The 15,765-nt window shown below is 34.5% G+C and overlaps 1 protein-coding gene across 1 annotated transcript; it reads left to right on the top strand.

Annotated features, from left to right (window-relative positions):
• The first annotated feature begins 2,587 nt into the window (after positions 1–2,587).
• On the top strand, positions 2,588–15,569 carry LOC107031582 (homeobox protein LUMINIDEPENDENS). The gene is made up of 13 exons (XM_015233004.2): positions 2,588–3,136; positions 4,742–4,769; positions 5,308–5,438; positions 6,134–6,477; positions 6,567–6,660; positions 6,752–6,845; positions 7,702–7,831; positions 7,906–7,954; positions 8,071–8,114; positions 8,186–8,271; positions 8,549–8,968; positions 13,421–13,950; positions 14,327–15,569. The coding sequence occupies exons 1-13, from the start codon at positions 2,975–2,977 to the stop codon at positions 15,212–15,214; spliced, it is 3,000 nt and encodes a 999-aa protein (XP_015088490.1). The 5' UTR covers positions 2,588–2,974; the 3' UTR covers positions 15,215–15,569.
• The last annotated feature ends 196 nt before the right edge of the window (positions 15,570–15,765 follow it).

The raw sequence follows: 15,765 nt of genomic DNA on the forward strand, positions 1-15,765 counted from the left end.
ATGTACTCTGTCTTTTCATTTTTTTGGACAATTATTTTTTTCACCCCTTGCGTTAAAAAAAAGTGACATGCATAAGAGAATTATTATCCTTATTTGAATCAAGACAAAAAAGTTTACTAGTAAAAAACAATAATTAAGATAAAATAGTATATCTGTCTTTGAATTATATATATTTTCGCCTCACATCAGTAAATAGATTTGATTAATTTTAACTCAAAGTGTAAAAAGCTCAATACTGTTATTCTTGACCAACTTGAAGACGAAAAAAAACATATGATTCAAAAAATTCATAATTTTAAATTCAATTTTCTAATAATATTTAATTTAAGATAAATACTTGAATTATGTTATGAAAAATACTTTCTAAATATAGTGATTTTTCTTGCGGTAGATATGAGTTACTGATATTGCATATATTGTTCTTTTTGTGGGGAGGGAAGGGGTGGGAGTGGGGGCGAGGGAGGGACTATACAAATTGGACCTATTAGGCAAAATATTTACTCAAATTGAACACCACCCAATATATTTATCTTGATTGCACACACAACCCAAACTATTTACCTGACTAGCCCCTTGTTCTAATCACTAAATCACTATTGAAATTATTGGAATATAATATACTCTGTCTATTTTTTGAAATACTGACTATTTTTCCTTAATGTCATCTGAGTATATATATATTTCGATAGTATCAATAATGAACATGAATTCGTAATTGAAAACCATGAAAAGTAAAACAATAGCCGTTTATAAATAGTTTGCCTTTTTGGGATACAAGTGCTCTTCTCCCATTTTTTAAAAACCAATGCAAGTTTCATTTGCAAATTTATTTGGGAAAATAATAATTTTCATATATATTTATTTTCAGGTGGCCTCTTACTTCTACTGACTCTTAATTGTTATCTTATTTTAGGGATAAGTATTTAATACATTATTAAAATCATTTTTTTTTGTGATTGACAAGATCCTAATATAAACATACTTTTTTTTTTATTTTTTGTTTTTGATATATCTGACATTTTTATTGCGATGATATATTACTCTATTAATGATGTTAATGTCTAAAAAAGTTTCATGTGATTCACAATTGATTGTGTATTCATCATTAACTCATACTTTACCATCAAAGGTCAAAAAGATCTATTTACACACACTTCTATTTATATCTCTATTTAACAAATCACTATAATATTGCATTCTTTTGCCTCTAACTATTCCTTTGGTAGAGTATTATATACTTTGTGTTCTTAATTTTTTTTTTTAAACATTTGTTAGCTTTAAGAACTAAAATAACACATTTTAATTAATTGAAGGTCAAATATACTAATTCATATAATATAAAGACAAAAATTACAATAAAAGAATAATTCGAGAATCAAAATTATTATTTTTTTAATTTATTTTGTCCTATAGCTTTTAAAATAAATTATAAGCATCATAAAATTTACCAAATTCAATTATATCTCTTTCATTGTAAAAATTACCTAATCTTTCTGGTATTATATAAGTAAAACAAAATTTCAACCATCTTTAGCTTTTGATTGTTTTAACTTTGCACATAATAGTACATCCACATTTAAATCCTCAATACTACATTATTAAAATATATTCAACTTAGAGCCTGTTTGGCTCAGCTTAAAAGTTGGTCAAACTGACTTAAAAGCTGGTTTTTGACTTATTTAGCTGTTTGGCAATCCTCAAAATAACTTATTTTAAGTTAAAAAAAAACTTATTTTAAGCCAAAAGTTAAAAGCTGGAGTAGGGGTGCTTTTTTTTTCCAGCTTATAAGCTGTTTTAAGTTGACCACATTTTTACCTTTTTACCCATAATATTTTTATACAATCTCCAAATTACCCACATAACCCTAACATCTCTTTCTCCTATTTTTCCCTTTTCACGTGTGGATGATAGACAATTACTATTACTAATGAATGAAAATAAAATAAATCTTAAATCTTTCAAGTGATCTATTCAAATTATATATTATTAAAATGTAAAATAAGTTGCACATATAACTTAAATAAAAATTTATATTCCTCTTATAAATAATTTGTGATGAGAAAGAAATATGTGAATGATAGCAAAATATAATTATTTATGGCTGTAAAATAAAAATTAATTACCTTTTATTATGTTAACAGCTTTTAAGAGTATTTCAGACATTTTGATTTAAAAAGCTGTTTATCTGCACTTATTTGCCAAACACATCAACAACTTTTTTTTTAACTTCAGCACTTTTATCCAAACGCATAACTGCTTATTTTTAAAATAAGTTTCAGCACTTTCAAAAGTACTTTTTTAAAGCTGCTTTTATTAAGCCAATCCAAACGGGCCCTTACTCTAATATATTTCACCAAAATGATATTAATTTTTACCTCATAAAAATTATCGCGTCATCGTCTATTAACCTAAAATGAAATATTTATATATAATTAATATTAATAACAATTAAATTAAATTGAACCAAAATAAAATTATCACATAATTATTTATTAAAATAAAATAAGATATTTGTATTAATTAATACTATTAATAACAATTGAAATAAATCGAACCAAAATTGATAACAATCGAGTTCCAATCCCATCTAAAATTAGGACATCTGCGCCCAACTTGCCCCAAAGCGCTGGCGGAGCCCCTGGTTTTTTTGTACTTCATCAGTTTACATATACACACACTTCCTTTTTTCTTCTCTCAATTTCTCAATTTGCCCGTCCCCTTATCGGACCTATTTCATCTCCGGCGACGTTCCTCTTTGCCTTTTCATCAAACAGTCGGGGGACAAGGCAATCCTCCGCTGCTTCTTCTTCTTCTTCTTCTTCCCAATTTACATAATTGCTGTGGAAACCCTAGGATTAATCCTATGGAATTGAGCTTTGTTCCTCTTCTTAAATTGGTTGTTGCATCTGATGCGTGAATTGGTTTGATCTATTGCTTCGAGGTCGGTCGGAATTTTCGATTAGCGGAGGGTACAATGGAAAATCAATTGCAATTGGCCTTGACCAGTCCTACGACGCCGTTCTCGAGCTTGTTCGAGTCGCAGAAGGAAATCCTTAATAGCCAGATTTATCAGCTCCAGAACATAGTTGTGCAACAATGTAACCTCACTGGCGTCAATCCCCTCTCTCAAGAGATGGTTCGTTTTCTTAATCTTTTTTTTTCTTTCTGAATTTGCCTCTTGTACTTTGTTGGTAGTGACTGTTTTAGGAAATGTAGGAACTAGCATTGGTTAAGTTGACAGCTCATTAGGTTTTATGGTTAACTAGATTGACCTTTTTACAGTACAGAAATGGTAATGGATTTATGTATTTGTAAGTCATAAGTGTAACATAATTGTACAATTGAAGGATTAATAAATAACTTGAGATGAGCAGTGTGTATGTTGAGGACTAGCATGTCTTATAGTTTCTGCTTATCCAGAAGGATAGTAAAAACAATAGCTACCTTTTGGCATATTTTACATTCAGAAAATTTAAAATCTCCGGTGTGTTTTGTGTGGCAGAATTTATTTCACAGAAAAGAATTCCTCAAGTTTCCAGTTCAATTTTTTAATGGAAGAACTCCTTGACTGCATTCCTTTCCCAATCTTTAAGGACCCTCCTAAAACTACTAATACCCCTAAAGGTCTTTAAGTAATCAGTTACCAGAGTATCTTTCTCTTTACTAATCTATTTACATGTGTATATGCATTCTCTATGGCTATCCCTTCAGACTATACATCCTTCCCAAACCTAAAACTAGAGCCATCATTCATCGTAGAGCCAATACATCTATCCACTCGGTCCCTCACCAGAAATCATCCAACGAGTGCTATTCCATTTTTAGTAGATATGAAATTACCCGATACCTATATAGACTTAGTACCTGTGTTTGTGGGAGCTAGCAAGTACTAAGCTCCCCAAACACCGAGTTCCCTAAAAAAAGTAATTACGTGTTCGTGTAGAAGTGCCAAAATTGATAATAAGCAATTGAAATGTTTGGTAAAGAAGTGTTGATAAACAATTTTTCCATTAAAATGACTAATGTATCCTTAAAGTTATTTTCAAGAATTATATATTAAAAAGTATGTACCAAGGAGAAGAACAAACAACAAAATGTAATGGTAGTGAGAAAAGAGTCCTGTTTTGGGAGGAGTATTTTGAAAATTTAGATAGTTTTAGGCAAATTAGAAGTGCTTGTTTGCCGAAAAGAGATAAGTTGGGGGTGACCAACTTGTGTCTTATGTTGATTTTGGCTTATAAGCAATTTATGTGTTTACCAAACATGAAGTTAGTGGATATAATATCTTTCGATGACACATTCTCCTCTTGAGATTAATTTCATAATGATCTTCTTAAAAGTGCTATATTGAAAATGAATTATCTCTTTTCTCTTTTGATACAGAGAAATCCATCTGGAGCCAACTCTTAGGACCTACCACAACCTTCGAAACTCGGGGATAATGAGCCCACACCCCTATCTCCTGATTCCTAACCTCTCTCTGTTTCCTCTCTACCAAATTTCCCTTCCTTTCTTCCCTAGAAAATTTCTGATCAATTTCTCCAGTTTGTTTGCTCGTAATACTACCATAATACATGATTTATAAGTTGGTCACAAACATGAGATTCCTCTGCTGAAGTAATTTTTCTATTCTTAGATTCGTACATACAGAGGCTACAGTTATCAACGTCACCTCTTTACATTGGGTGATTTGGGAACTTATTTTTGCTGGTGGCTCATTCATTTTTCTTCCGTTGTGCAGGCTGCTGGAGCTCTTTCAATAAAAATTGGTATGTCCCTTGGCCTAAATTAAAATCATTATGCTTGTGTAGTCGAGTAAAAAATTAGTTGACTTGGATCCCTTCTGAGAATGAAAAGACAGTAGGTCATATTGACATGTTCATTTGTTACTCTTATATCATTTTTTGCACATTGATTAAACTATGTGAAGCATGTTACTTTTGTTCGGTGGTTCTCTCATTTTATTCTGTTTTATTTGGTTTTTACTTGTCATTTTGTTTTTAATTTTCTTTTCTTTTTGCGTATCATTTGTAAAAAAAACTTATTTGCGTTAGTAGTAGTTCTTTTTGTTGCCAAGTATAAAATTGCTATGTACCAGAATTACTTGTCTTGATGTTTAAGGTGAACTTGCTTTACGATCTAAGTTGCTACTGTCATCTTTTTCTTACAAGGTGATGCTTCGATCCAAATTATATGTAATGCATCTTTTTAGTTATTAGCGTAAATGATGCTCTTGACTTCTTCAATTTTTGTGCAAGCTACTCTGATTCCATTTGTATTCTGTTAGTTTAACATCATCTGTTGCAGGCAAAAGGCCAAGGGATCTCCTAAACCCCAAGGCAATCAAGTATATGCAATCTATTTTCTCTATCAAAGATGCAATCAACAAGAAGGAAACACGTGAAATTAGTGCTCTTTTTGGTGTGACAGTCACACAGGTGTGTCCCTTTTTCACAGTCTTTAGTAATCCTTTCTCCATTCTACCTGGTTGTAATTTTGTTTAACACTTTTCTACATTAGTGAATGTCGATTATTTTAAATGTGATTGGATTCCTTGTCTAGAACTTGAGTTTGGATCATAGATCAATAAGAGCAATGGTTTGACTTGTAAATCTCAGTATGTCTCATTTGTTTCATGAGCAATGTTTTGGCTTGTAAATTTCAGTATCTCACACTTGTTTCATGCTATGATGTGCAATAATCCTAATGGTCATGATTTGTCATTGTTCAAAAGATTTGTATTTATCCGTGGAACGTCACTCTTAAAAACTATGAAAGGAGCTTATGTTGGTGGCATTTGCATGCTAGTTGCACCATCTTTCTTTAGTTCAGTTTTGCTGTTTTGGATATTAGGAGCAACCTAGTGCTTTTGAGAACAGGCTATTTCGGAATTATGCACCTCTTTGTATGATGATTTAGCTCTTTAGTCCTTAGAAATACATTCCCTTTTCTCCTTCGCTTTTTGGGCGGTTTAGGTATGGACAGATACCTTAATCCCTTCTGCATAGACATTCAGTTGCTCTCCCTGGTGCAATTTAAGCTGGAAGATGATAATAAGATCTGTGCATTCTCCATTTCATCTTTTCTGACAACTTTCACATTGTTTGTTTGAATACCATCTTTGCATTTGCAGGTTCGAGATTTCTTTGCAGCTCAGCGCACAAGAGTTAGAAAGTTCCTGAGGTTTTCTAGAGAGAAGCCTATCACAACCAATTTATCTATTGAAGGCCCGATCCCATTGAGTTCTGATCCTAGTTCACAAACAGAACCAGTTCCCCTAGACAGTGCGGTTCCAATCTCTACAGAGGAGGGGCCATCTTGTTTGACACAAGATGAGGTCCTAACTGCCATGGATGAGAAGGATAGACATTTTGTTGATAATATTCTTACTTTAATGTGCAAAGAAGAAACCTTTTCTGGGAGGGTTAAGCTGATGGACTGGATCTTGGAAGTACAAAACCCCTCTGTGCTATATTGGTACGTGAGAGTTATGGTCGTTAAATTTAAATTGTATTATAGTTTACTCCGTTCCTAATATAATTTTTTTTCTTAATACATATTTATAGGTTTTTAACTAAAGGGGGTGTCATGATCTTATCTGCATGGTTGAGTGAAGCAGCTGGAGAAGAGCAAACCAGTGTTCTTCATCTCATCCTGAAGGTCCATATTGATCCTCTAATTTTAGATCATTGCCCATGATGTCATTTTTTCTGCCAGAATATTGTTGTTCTAATGGTTGCTTGGTTCTCAGGTACTATGCCATCTTCCTTTACACAAAGCATTTCCTGGACATATGTCTGCTATACTGCAGAGTGTTAACAGTCTGCGATTTTATCGAACTCCAGGTGTGTTGTCCTCACATTCCGCAGCTCCTTATTTTATCTTTAGGTATCTCTGTGCTAAAATAACACTAAAAAACTTAAACTGCTCATCTCCATGGCTTATACATTTCTGGTAACTTGTCTGAAGCTAGAGTTTGATTGATGTTGTGCCACATTACATAATTTCCTGAAACTTAGTTGGATATTAAGGAAACATGTCAATCAAAGTCAGCACAGCTTTTTATACTAGCAGTGGCATCTCTACTGAACTAATTACTTAGTGAAGTACACATTACATAGTGCCGCTCTGTATAATTATGCGTATATGGTATGTCATATTAGGACATTACTTTCAGAAATCACTGTGCTGGCAATGTAATCATTTTCAATGTTTTGTTATCTCAGACATCTGTTGTGTTTTTGCTGTCAAATAAGGACAGTATTTTTGGAAACTATTGCACTGGCAATACATTCAACTATATCTTTCTTTACTTCAGATGAACTTTTGGACTTTCGATGTGAAATTTTTTTAATGATCCTGATTTGATACTTAACTGATCATATTCTGAGAGACAATGGAAAGCTTCATCGAATAAATATTTTTGTTTCTAGATTGCATCAGTAATATAAAGTTTATTAGATAAGAAGAAACTACTAAAATTGATGTGGTTGCATTTGCTTTTATTTGTAGTAGCCAGTCAGAGTAATTTGCTATTTTGGTGGGGTTTATACTGTATTTTCATGATAGCTGACTTCTGTACTGCATTATACTTAACACTTTTTGGGAAGGGGATGGGGGGTGGATGGGTAGTTGAAAGAGAGAAATCCTTCTTTAGCTCCATCAGTATTTTGGATCTCATTCATCTGATTTGAAGATCAGATATCTCAAACAGGGCAAGAATTTTGCTTGCAAGATGGAGCAAGATATTTGCAAAGAGCCAGGCTTTGAAGAAACGTAATGGGATTAAATCTGCTAGTGATATGCATGATGAGTTGTTATTGCAGCAGAGGTAAGCTTAGGTCGTGCCTCAAAAACACCTGATCGACTTTTCTCATTTATCAACACATTTGTTGCTATTTGCAGCATTAGCGAAGTTGTGGGCGACGAAATATGGAACTCAAAAATTGAGGACGTAAGTTTATTGCGTACTTAAATGTATTTGGTTTAGAAGATGCTATTTATTTGAATAAAAAGAAGAGCAGATTTTCTATTCTTACTTTATCAATTTCCTTCTGTTTGGTATTTTAGGAAGAAGGTCATGCAAACCTCTGCGGGACGTCAGAGAATTCAAGGTCTGTTGTGTTCTTACTACCTTGCGTTTTGTAATTGTTGATGAATTTCTAAGCACACACCTCTCTTTCAGGAAGTTGGATTCTCCACAGCCAGTTAAATTGCTTATGGCATCTTCAGATGATTCTAACAAGAGGCTTAAAGGAGCTTTGGTGACTAGTATCCTTATATTCTCCTATGGTTAAGTGAATTTGTCAATAACTTTCACTGTAAGGTCTTCGATTGAATGATGGCTCCTCGTTCCGAGGACAATAAACTGTCGTTGGAAGAGATTTTGATCTCTCATTTATTTCTATGCTTTGAATTTATTGGTAGTCAGAAGTTTCCATATGACATACTCATCAAATAGATTTGTGCATGGTAGGGAAAAGAGCTATGGTTTTTCCTCTCCTTCTCTGATTTTTTATACTAGCATAGAATCCCTTAACTACTTCAGAAACTCGAGAGCGCAGAAAAGTTCAGCTAATGGAACAACCAAGCCAAAGAACAACGGGAAGGAGCCTAGGAAGACCAGCACCTGCAACTCAAGGCCGCCCACTCTCAGCAGATGATATCCAAAAAGCAAAAATGCGTGCACAGTTTATGCAGAGTAAATATGGGAAAACTAATAATGATGACAGTTCCCGGGTGAAGCCTCAAGCTCCAAATGGGATTACCTCTTCACCAAATGGCAACTTGCTTGGAGTTCCAAAATTTCAAGACCGGCCTAAAGTTGAGGAATGTGAAAAAAAGCTCAATAGTGTTGCCTCTAAAGAGCCCAATCAGCTGGAAAATCATCTCAAGTTGAGTTTTGACGTAGAGGAACCTCCACCTAAAAGGTGCAAGAAAATGCAGATCCCTTGGCGGAAACCACCAGGTAACTTTTCTGTTGTTGCTGAAAGAACGTTCTTGTTAATCTGAGATTTCAGAAAATGAGGAAAATTAGTTTTTTTAATCGGTTGAAAAGGCAATCTCACCTATCTTGTCTAATATTATTGCTCAAATTTTTTCTCCACAATTCCCTTCGTTATTATTTTGCTTTCTCTGGCCCAACTTTCCCTCTTAGTCTGTTTAAAAAAGAAGGTCACCTTTCTATAATTAGAAACAATTTAACTTTAAAATTTCCCTTTTACCCTTTTGATATGATTTATAGCCACACAAATGGTCACGGGTGAGTATTACACAAAATTCAACTGTGAGAATCGTCTCTAGTAAAGTAGTTCGCAACTCAACCTTTGTCTCTAACTTGCCATACAATATGGTTAGCATGGTCTTTAACTTGTCAGATAAAAGAAATGAAAAGAAAAATTGTTTTTTTTGAGCTTTGCTGTCTAATTATATTTTCATGGTAGTCGAGCTAAAGACGACCAGGTTTCTGTTGTCTTCCATAAATTCATTATTCTAGGAACTATTTACTGGGGAAATATAGATGTGGCTTAGTAAAACTACTTGCTCAACTTTAGAAGTATCTCCAAAGCGAACTGTTAGTTTTCATTCTTAAACTATCAATTGGGCATCTTAGGAGTGAGGTCAAGATCTTTTCATCACAACAAGCAACTGTTCCCATTTGTTTTTTATTGTTGTATTTTATAAATCTCTTGGAAGTTATGGGTTTTCTGTGGAGCAGTTGATTGCCAAATGTGCCTTCTCATTCTGAAGGAATCCTACTTGCAAGTAAAGGGAAACTTTTTGCCCCAACACGGATGAAAATGTTCCTCGTTATGCTTAAAATCAATCAGACAGAACTAATCAGAAAAAGAAGCACTGAAGTAAAGGTTATGGGAGACCTTGTCTTGGGAAGATATGAATCTATCTTTTGGGAAGATATCAATCTATTTTTTGAGTCAACTGCTTATAGTGTGCTTTCATAGATGATCAGTATGAGAGGCCAGAACACGATAAATTGTTTTCTCTGTTTGTGGTCTCTGGTTGTTTTAAAATTTGTGGACAATGGTTTACACTAAATGGGTCGTTGGTACAAAAATTAATAACGTAGGCATTAGTAGTGCAGGTATCAGTTGTGTAGGGTTTATTTTTATCGAAGTGTTAGGTTCATTGTTTCCAACCTCATCTTGTGATTGAACTAAAACTCTTTAAAAATCTTCTTTCCAGTTATACCCTTAAACTACTATGTAATTGGATGAAGGTTAGATAATTTCCGAACAATATTATTTTAAATGGCCTTCTAATTAAGCTTGAGAAAAACAATTTTGCTATCACGTTTTCTATTTTTTCACTTGAATTATTTGAGGATAAATAATTGTCATCTTAATAAATTGGTCACTCACACATGTCTATTTTCAATTTAAAAAAGATTAACCATCTACTTTTAAAATCGAAAAAACAGTCAACAATGGTAAAATTGAATAAATCATCTTCATTTACACATAAAAATTGCAAGTTATAGTTTTAATATGTATGTAATTTTTTAAATTGTTCATAATACATTAAATTAAGATCTCAAACGTCATGTAGTGATATATTTGCCTTTTTAATTAGTAAATGTTAAATAACTCACATTTCAAAATTTGTATTGGAGCGATTTAGTAATAGACAACTCTCTCTAAATAATTTGTAAGCTAATTTATTTAAATAAATTTACTAGTACAAATATAAAATATATAATCAAGAAAATAAACAAAATAATTAAAATGATTTTGAGGGATATTTTTGTCTTTGCATAGACTTATCCAATGGTATTATATCTTATGTATTACTAATACCTCAAAATGGATGGTATTAGTAATACATCCTATCATATCATGTAGGATGTATAGCTAAATCCATGGATTAGTTATACATAGGCTCTAATTCCTACCAAGCATAGTTCTAAATAATACCATACATAATACCTGGTCTATTTCTTTTAATGCGGCTTACCAAACGACCCCTAAAATTTTTGTGGAAAATGGTTTACAGCAAGGGATAAAAACAAGTCATGTTCTGCTGTGATACCCTTTCTATCTTTAGAATTTACTCTGTTCTAGTTTTACATCTACACACTATTATCAAATTACCATAACTACCCCCATTTTTCTGCAAAATTTTTAGGGATTGTTTTGTGTAAGTTATGTTGGGAGTAGTTATGCCTCTATTAGTTATCCTGGTATAATTTCTTATTGACTGTTAAATTTTTTTGTATTATAAATAACATACATTGCATAATTTTTTAGTTGATTGTCTACAAAAATACCCTTCATCTTATTTAGTGGAAAAAGGGTTTGAAGGACCTCATGGGTATTTCAGTCATTTTCATTGTTTATCTCGGAATAACTGATTCCGGTACTATTCCACCCTCCAGTAGGGATGATCTATTCCGGTACTAATTACTAATTTCGGCATAACTTATCCCAAGATTAGTATCCAAACAAGGAATAGGGCACTACTAAATTTTATCTCTGGGCTATCTATGCTTGTTCAGTAGACTAGGCGATCCTCAGAGAATGTAATATTATTACAGGGTGTTATTATCAATCATAATTTTTGTTTGGTCAAACACTGGAGCTAGTTTGGCACGACATGTTTATGAAGCCAAACGTATGTTCTTATTTTTCCATTGTTTGGGGTGTGGATTTTTTCTTTTTGATTAAAATGGCTAAGATATAGGTGTGTTTGGCACTGATGGGAAAGATATTCGCAAAAAATTTTTTAGTCAAGGTAAATATGTTGTAGTGCTTAATTGCATTCAATAGTGGAAAATATCTTATGCCTGTTTATTTTTCTTTACAAATATTCTACCATTCAATCAACACTAAGGGTAGTTTGGTAGTTGGTTTGGAGGTGAGTTATGCACGTATATTCTGCACAAGTAATACTATGTCCCAGAATTACTAATACACCATATTGATACGTTTCTTACACTTAATCAAACGATTTGTCAGCTATTATTTCAGTATCTAATTCTAAAAGATATCGTCAAAACACTAAGAGAATACCTTGCAGTCTTGCACATTGCATGATTATTACGACTATCTATTCTTATATTGGAGATGATCTAAAAAATGGTGATCTGACTTAAAGATGTTTTTCACAAAATGTATTTTCATCTAAGACGTTTTTCTCTGTACAAAGAGCACCTTAGAAAAGAAAATGTCCTCTTTAAAGGCGCGGACAAGTAATTGCCTGCTCTTCCTATAGCTGCCTTAGTGTCATCAATGACTGTTCACTTTCATCAGCTCCTGCCGTTGAACTCTTCCTCACCTTCACCCAATCACTGTTGGCATGAAGGAAAATTTCGTAATGATGAAGATTTTATGTAATTTATTGATAAGTTTCTTACCTTGTCTATCAAAAACAACTTTACCCTCCTTAGCTTTCATTTATGGGATTACGTTGGGTTTGTTGTTGTACTTTTTATTTACTGGGTAGATATCAAAAGATCATATTAGAGATTGGTGTGGGGGTGGGTGGGTTCTTTGTCCAAAAGAAAATTTGAACTGCAGAGAATGACTGAACCCAACCACATTCCCTTGTGGGGTGGCAGTCATCAGACTATACAACATCGGTTGCGGCAGATTATGAGATCTTTCTTATGGGTCTAAATTGTAAAAATAGGATATTTGCAGTGTCAGTTCCTAATCTTCCCCCCTTCCCTCTCCCCGCGCACACCCCACAAACAACGTCAACACATTATCGCAAAGAGAAGGTGTAAATAAACTCATGAAAGCAACATGTAGGTGTTGCCTGTAGATGTACGTTTCTTAAGGCCAAATGCAATCCATCTTCTGCATATGTAGGCAGCAATGCTGACATTCGAATAAACTTTTTCCATGCACATATGATTTCAAGAAGCCAACTCCTAATTTGAAGCTTAACAAAAATGTAGTTTGATGTTGGATTGGTTGTTTCTTGTTAAGCTCCAAAACTGTGGATTATTATCTTGGCGGAGACAAAAATAAGGTTGACAAACAGCGGCTCTTTTATGTAGCTCAGGGTCTTGACCAGTTTTCCGTGTGTTATTGCGTCCGATTATTCAACGTTGATACTCATATAATTCTGGCCCTTCTACCCTACCCTCCTCCTTTCAGTTCCCGGCTCGATCTGTAGAAAATCCAGGATGGAAAATTGTAGACTCATCATTTTCATGTTGAGGATAAAAAATAGCTGTGTAATCACCAGTTTTGTTACTTTTCAGTATGTCTTGCTGTGTCTGAAGTTGCAAATAACTTTTTAAAACAACATTTCTAAGTGGTAATTTTTGACTTGTGGTTTAACAATTTGAATCGTCCACAGCTGCTAGTATCTTGTTGGTTGATAATGCACGCATGCAAAAGTTTGAACTCGTGTCTGTTAATGGTCATCGTTATTCACCCTTTTCTGTTTGATGCAGAAATACAGCCCAGCGATGCATGGAAGGTTTGTGCTGGGGGTGAGAGTAAAGAAGTCGATGTTCAGAATAAGAGAATCCGTCGAGAGAGGGAAATCATTTACAGGACAGTTCAGGAAATTCCATTGAATCCCAAGGAACCTTGGGACCGTGAAATGGACCCTGATGACACATTAACCACAGAGCTCCCGCTTGAGCAATTACCAGATGCAGAAGGTGAAACAGGTGTTTTGCCGCAGGAGGACAGAGAAACTGAAGCTGCTGCATTAGCCAGTACATCAAATGGCATTGCAACTACAGCAGAACCTGATGTAGAGTTGCTTGCTATACTGCTAAAACATCCAGAGCTGGTTTATGCTTTGACGTCTGGCCAAGGTGGAAACTTGTCCAGTGAGCAAATTGTAAAGCTGCTTGATTCGATCAAAGCCGATGGGAGGAATTCACTTAGCATTCAAACAAATTTAGCCAGAGACGCTGAGAAGAATGTTGAAGTTTCTCTTCCATCCCCCACTCCTTCCAGTGATCCTGGAACGGTGCGTTATTTAGTCACATTTTGTACAGATTTTAACTATTATGGAATTTGGGCGGGGCTTTCGTTTCTTCAGTTCTCTTTCCCTTTTTTTTTTCTCCACTTCTTCTCGTTTAGTTTTTCCAGATAAATAGACGAGAAACAAATAAACGAATAAACAAAACAATCATAAAGCAAATGAAGCCCTGAGAATCTCCGCTTACTTCGAGGTCCCCCTAACACAAACAAAGATGTTTCACATATTCATGAAAAGTAAAATAATATACTTAAAACTAATATCATGGGTTAATTGTTGTGCTATACTATCTTGAGATCTTAGTACTTTTCTGAAACGGGTTCTAATTTTTTTGAACTTTATTTTTTTTTGGTCTTTCATGCAGAGTGGATTGTCGATGCAGAACTTTGCTAAAAACCCTTTCTCGCAGAGAAGTTCAATGGTGGTTCCAGAAGCAAATGGTGTACATCAACATGCCGCGTTGGTCCAGTCGCAGGAAATGCTTCAAGCTAGCAGTTTGGTGCATCAGCAGGTCACCCTTGCGCCACAATTGGCCCAACAGTTGGCACTGCTTCAAGCAGCTGCAGGGTCTTATGGAAATGATCATCGACCATCTCCACTAAATCCTAGTATAAACCAGACAGTCCTTACAAATCCTATGCATTCACAATTTTCCGCCGCCTCAGAACCAGCAGTAAATAGAAATAATTACTCTCCCTTTGGATTGACGGAATACAATCAACAGAGTGCCACTGCAGCAGCAGCAGTAAGAATCCAAGGTGAAACATATGGTAATATTCGATCTTCGCAAATGCCTATAGCTAATGTACAACAAAGAACTATTAGCCTACATGCATCTCAAATGACACCACAAAGGCCACAACTACAAACACAGGCACAGCCTGGATATGCACCTGAACATATGTGGGGGACTATACCAGGATCAGCTTTAAATCGGGGTTATCAAGAAAATGCCATTCCTAACCATTACAATCCACATGTTACCGGGCATGTAGAACCAGGATTACAACAGGCTACATGGAGAGGAAACAACAACTATGCCGAGGGAGCTGGGTTTGAATCTTGGAGTCCTGATGATAGTCCTGTTAGGCGTCAGGAACAGGTTGCAAGATGGAATTACACACAACCTCAGATGAATATGAGAGACAGCTACAGACCTGATTGGTCTGCATCGCGTAATCCTGGGCATTATTCTGGCTATCGTGGTCCTGACGATGGTGGTAATAGGAGGTGGGGTGACAGGAGAAGATAACCTTCAAACGGCTGGCCATTTGATTCTTTTGACGAGAGATTCTTTAGTGTTTTACATTAGAGTAGAAAGTTCTCAAGAGGGGGTTGCATTTTTGCAACGTGAAATGGTTGTAAACTTGTAATGTCAGCATGTCACATCACTTCATTTTGTTTTCCAATTGATACCTGTCAGCAGAAAAATAGAAAATAGAAATTCAGTTCACTTGGGATCATGCCAAGAATCTTAGAAAAAAAAAGAAGAAATTTATCCTAGTCAAGGGATTGCTGTGTCTTGATTGTGTCCCTCTTGAAAGTTGAAACGTTGGGGATAAATTATTTCGAGATTATTTATTTTAGAACAAGTTATTCCATCATAATTCATATATGTGATAACCTAAGATATAAGTAGTGCGATAAATATTTCCAAGTTTGCCTAATATCTCTAATCAAATGCAGTATATTTATAGGATTATTATATGTTATCTCATAAAATCAAAGAGTTACTAAAGAAATAACGTTATTTTTTTGAAACACGCTAAGTAAGTCAAACAAATTTTAAAGTGGAGGCTATAG

The sequence above is a fragment of the Solanum pennellii genome, chromosome 9, assembly GCF_001406875.1.
Source record: "Solanum pennellii chromosome 9, SPENNV200".
In the NCBI taxonomy this organism is placed as follows: Eukaryota; Viridiplantae; Streptophyta; class Magnoliopsida; order Solanales; family Solanaceae; genus Solanum; species Solanum pennellii.

Excerpts from the sequence above, each read along its gene's own strand:
- LOC107031582 (XM_015233004.2), top strand. The coding sequence starts at position 2,975 with ATGGAAAATCAATTGCAATTGGCCTTGACCAGTCCTACGACGCCGTTC. Across the intron at positions 6,661-6,751 it reads TTCTTCATCTCATCCTGAAG|GTACTATGCCATCTTCCTTT; the intron begins GTCCATATTGAT and ends CTTGGTTCTCAG. Across the intron at positions 6,846-7,701 it reads GCGATTTTATCGAACTCCAG|ATATCTCAAACAGGGCAAGA; the intron begins GTGTGTTGTCCT and ends TTTGAAGATCAG.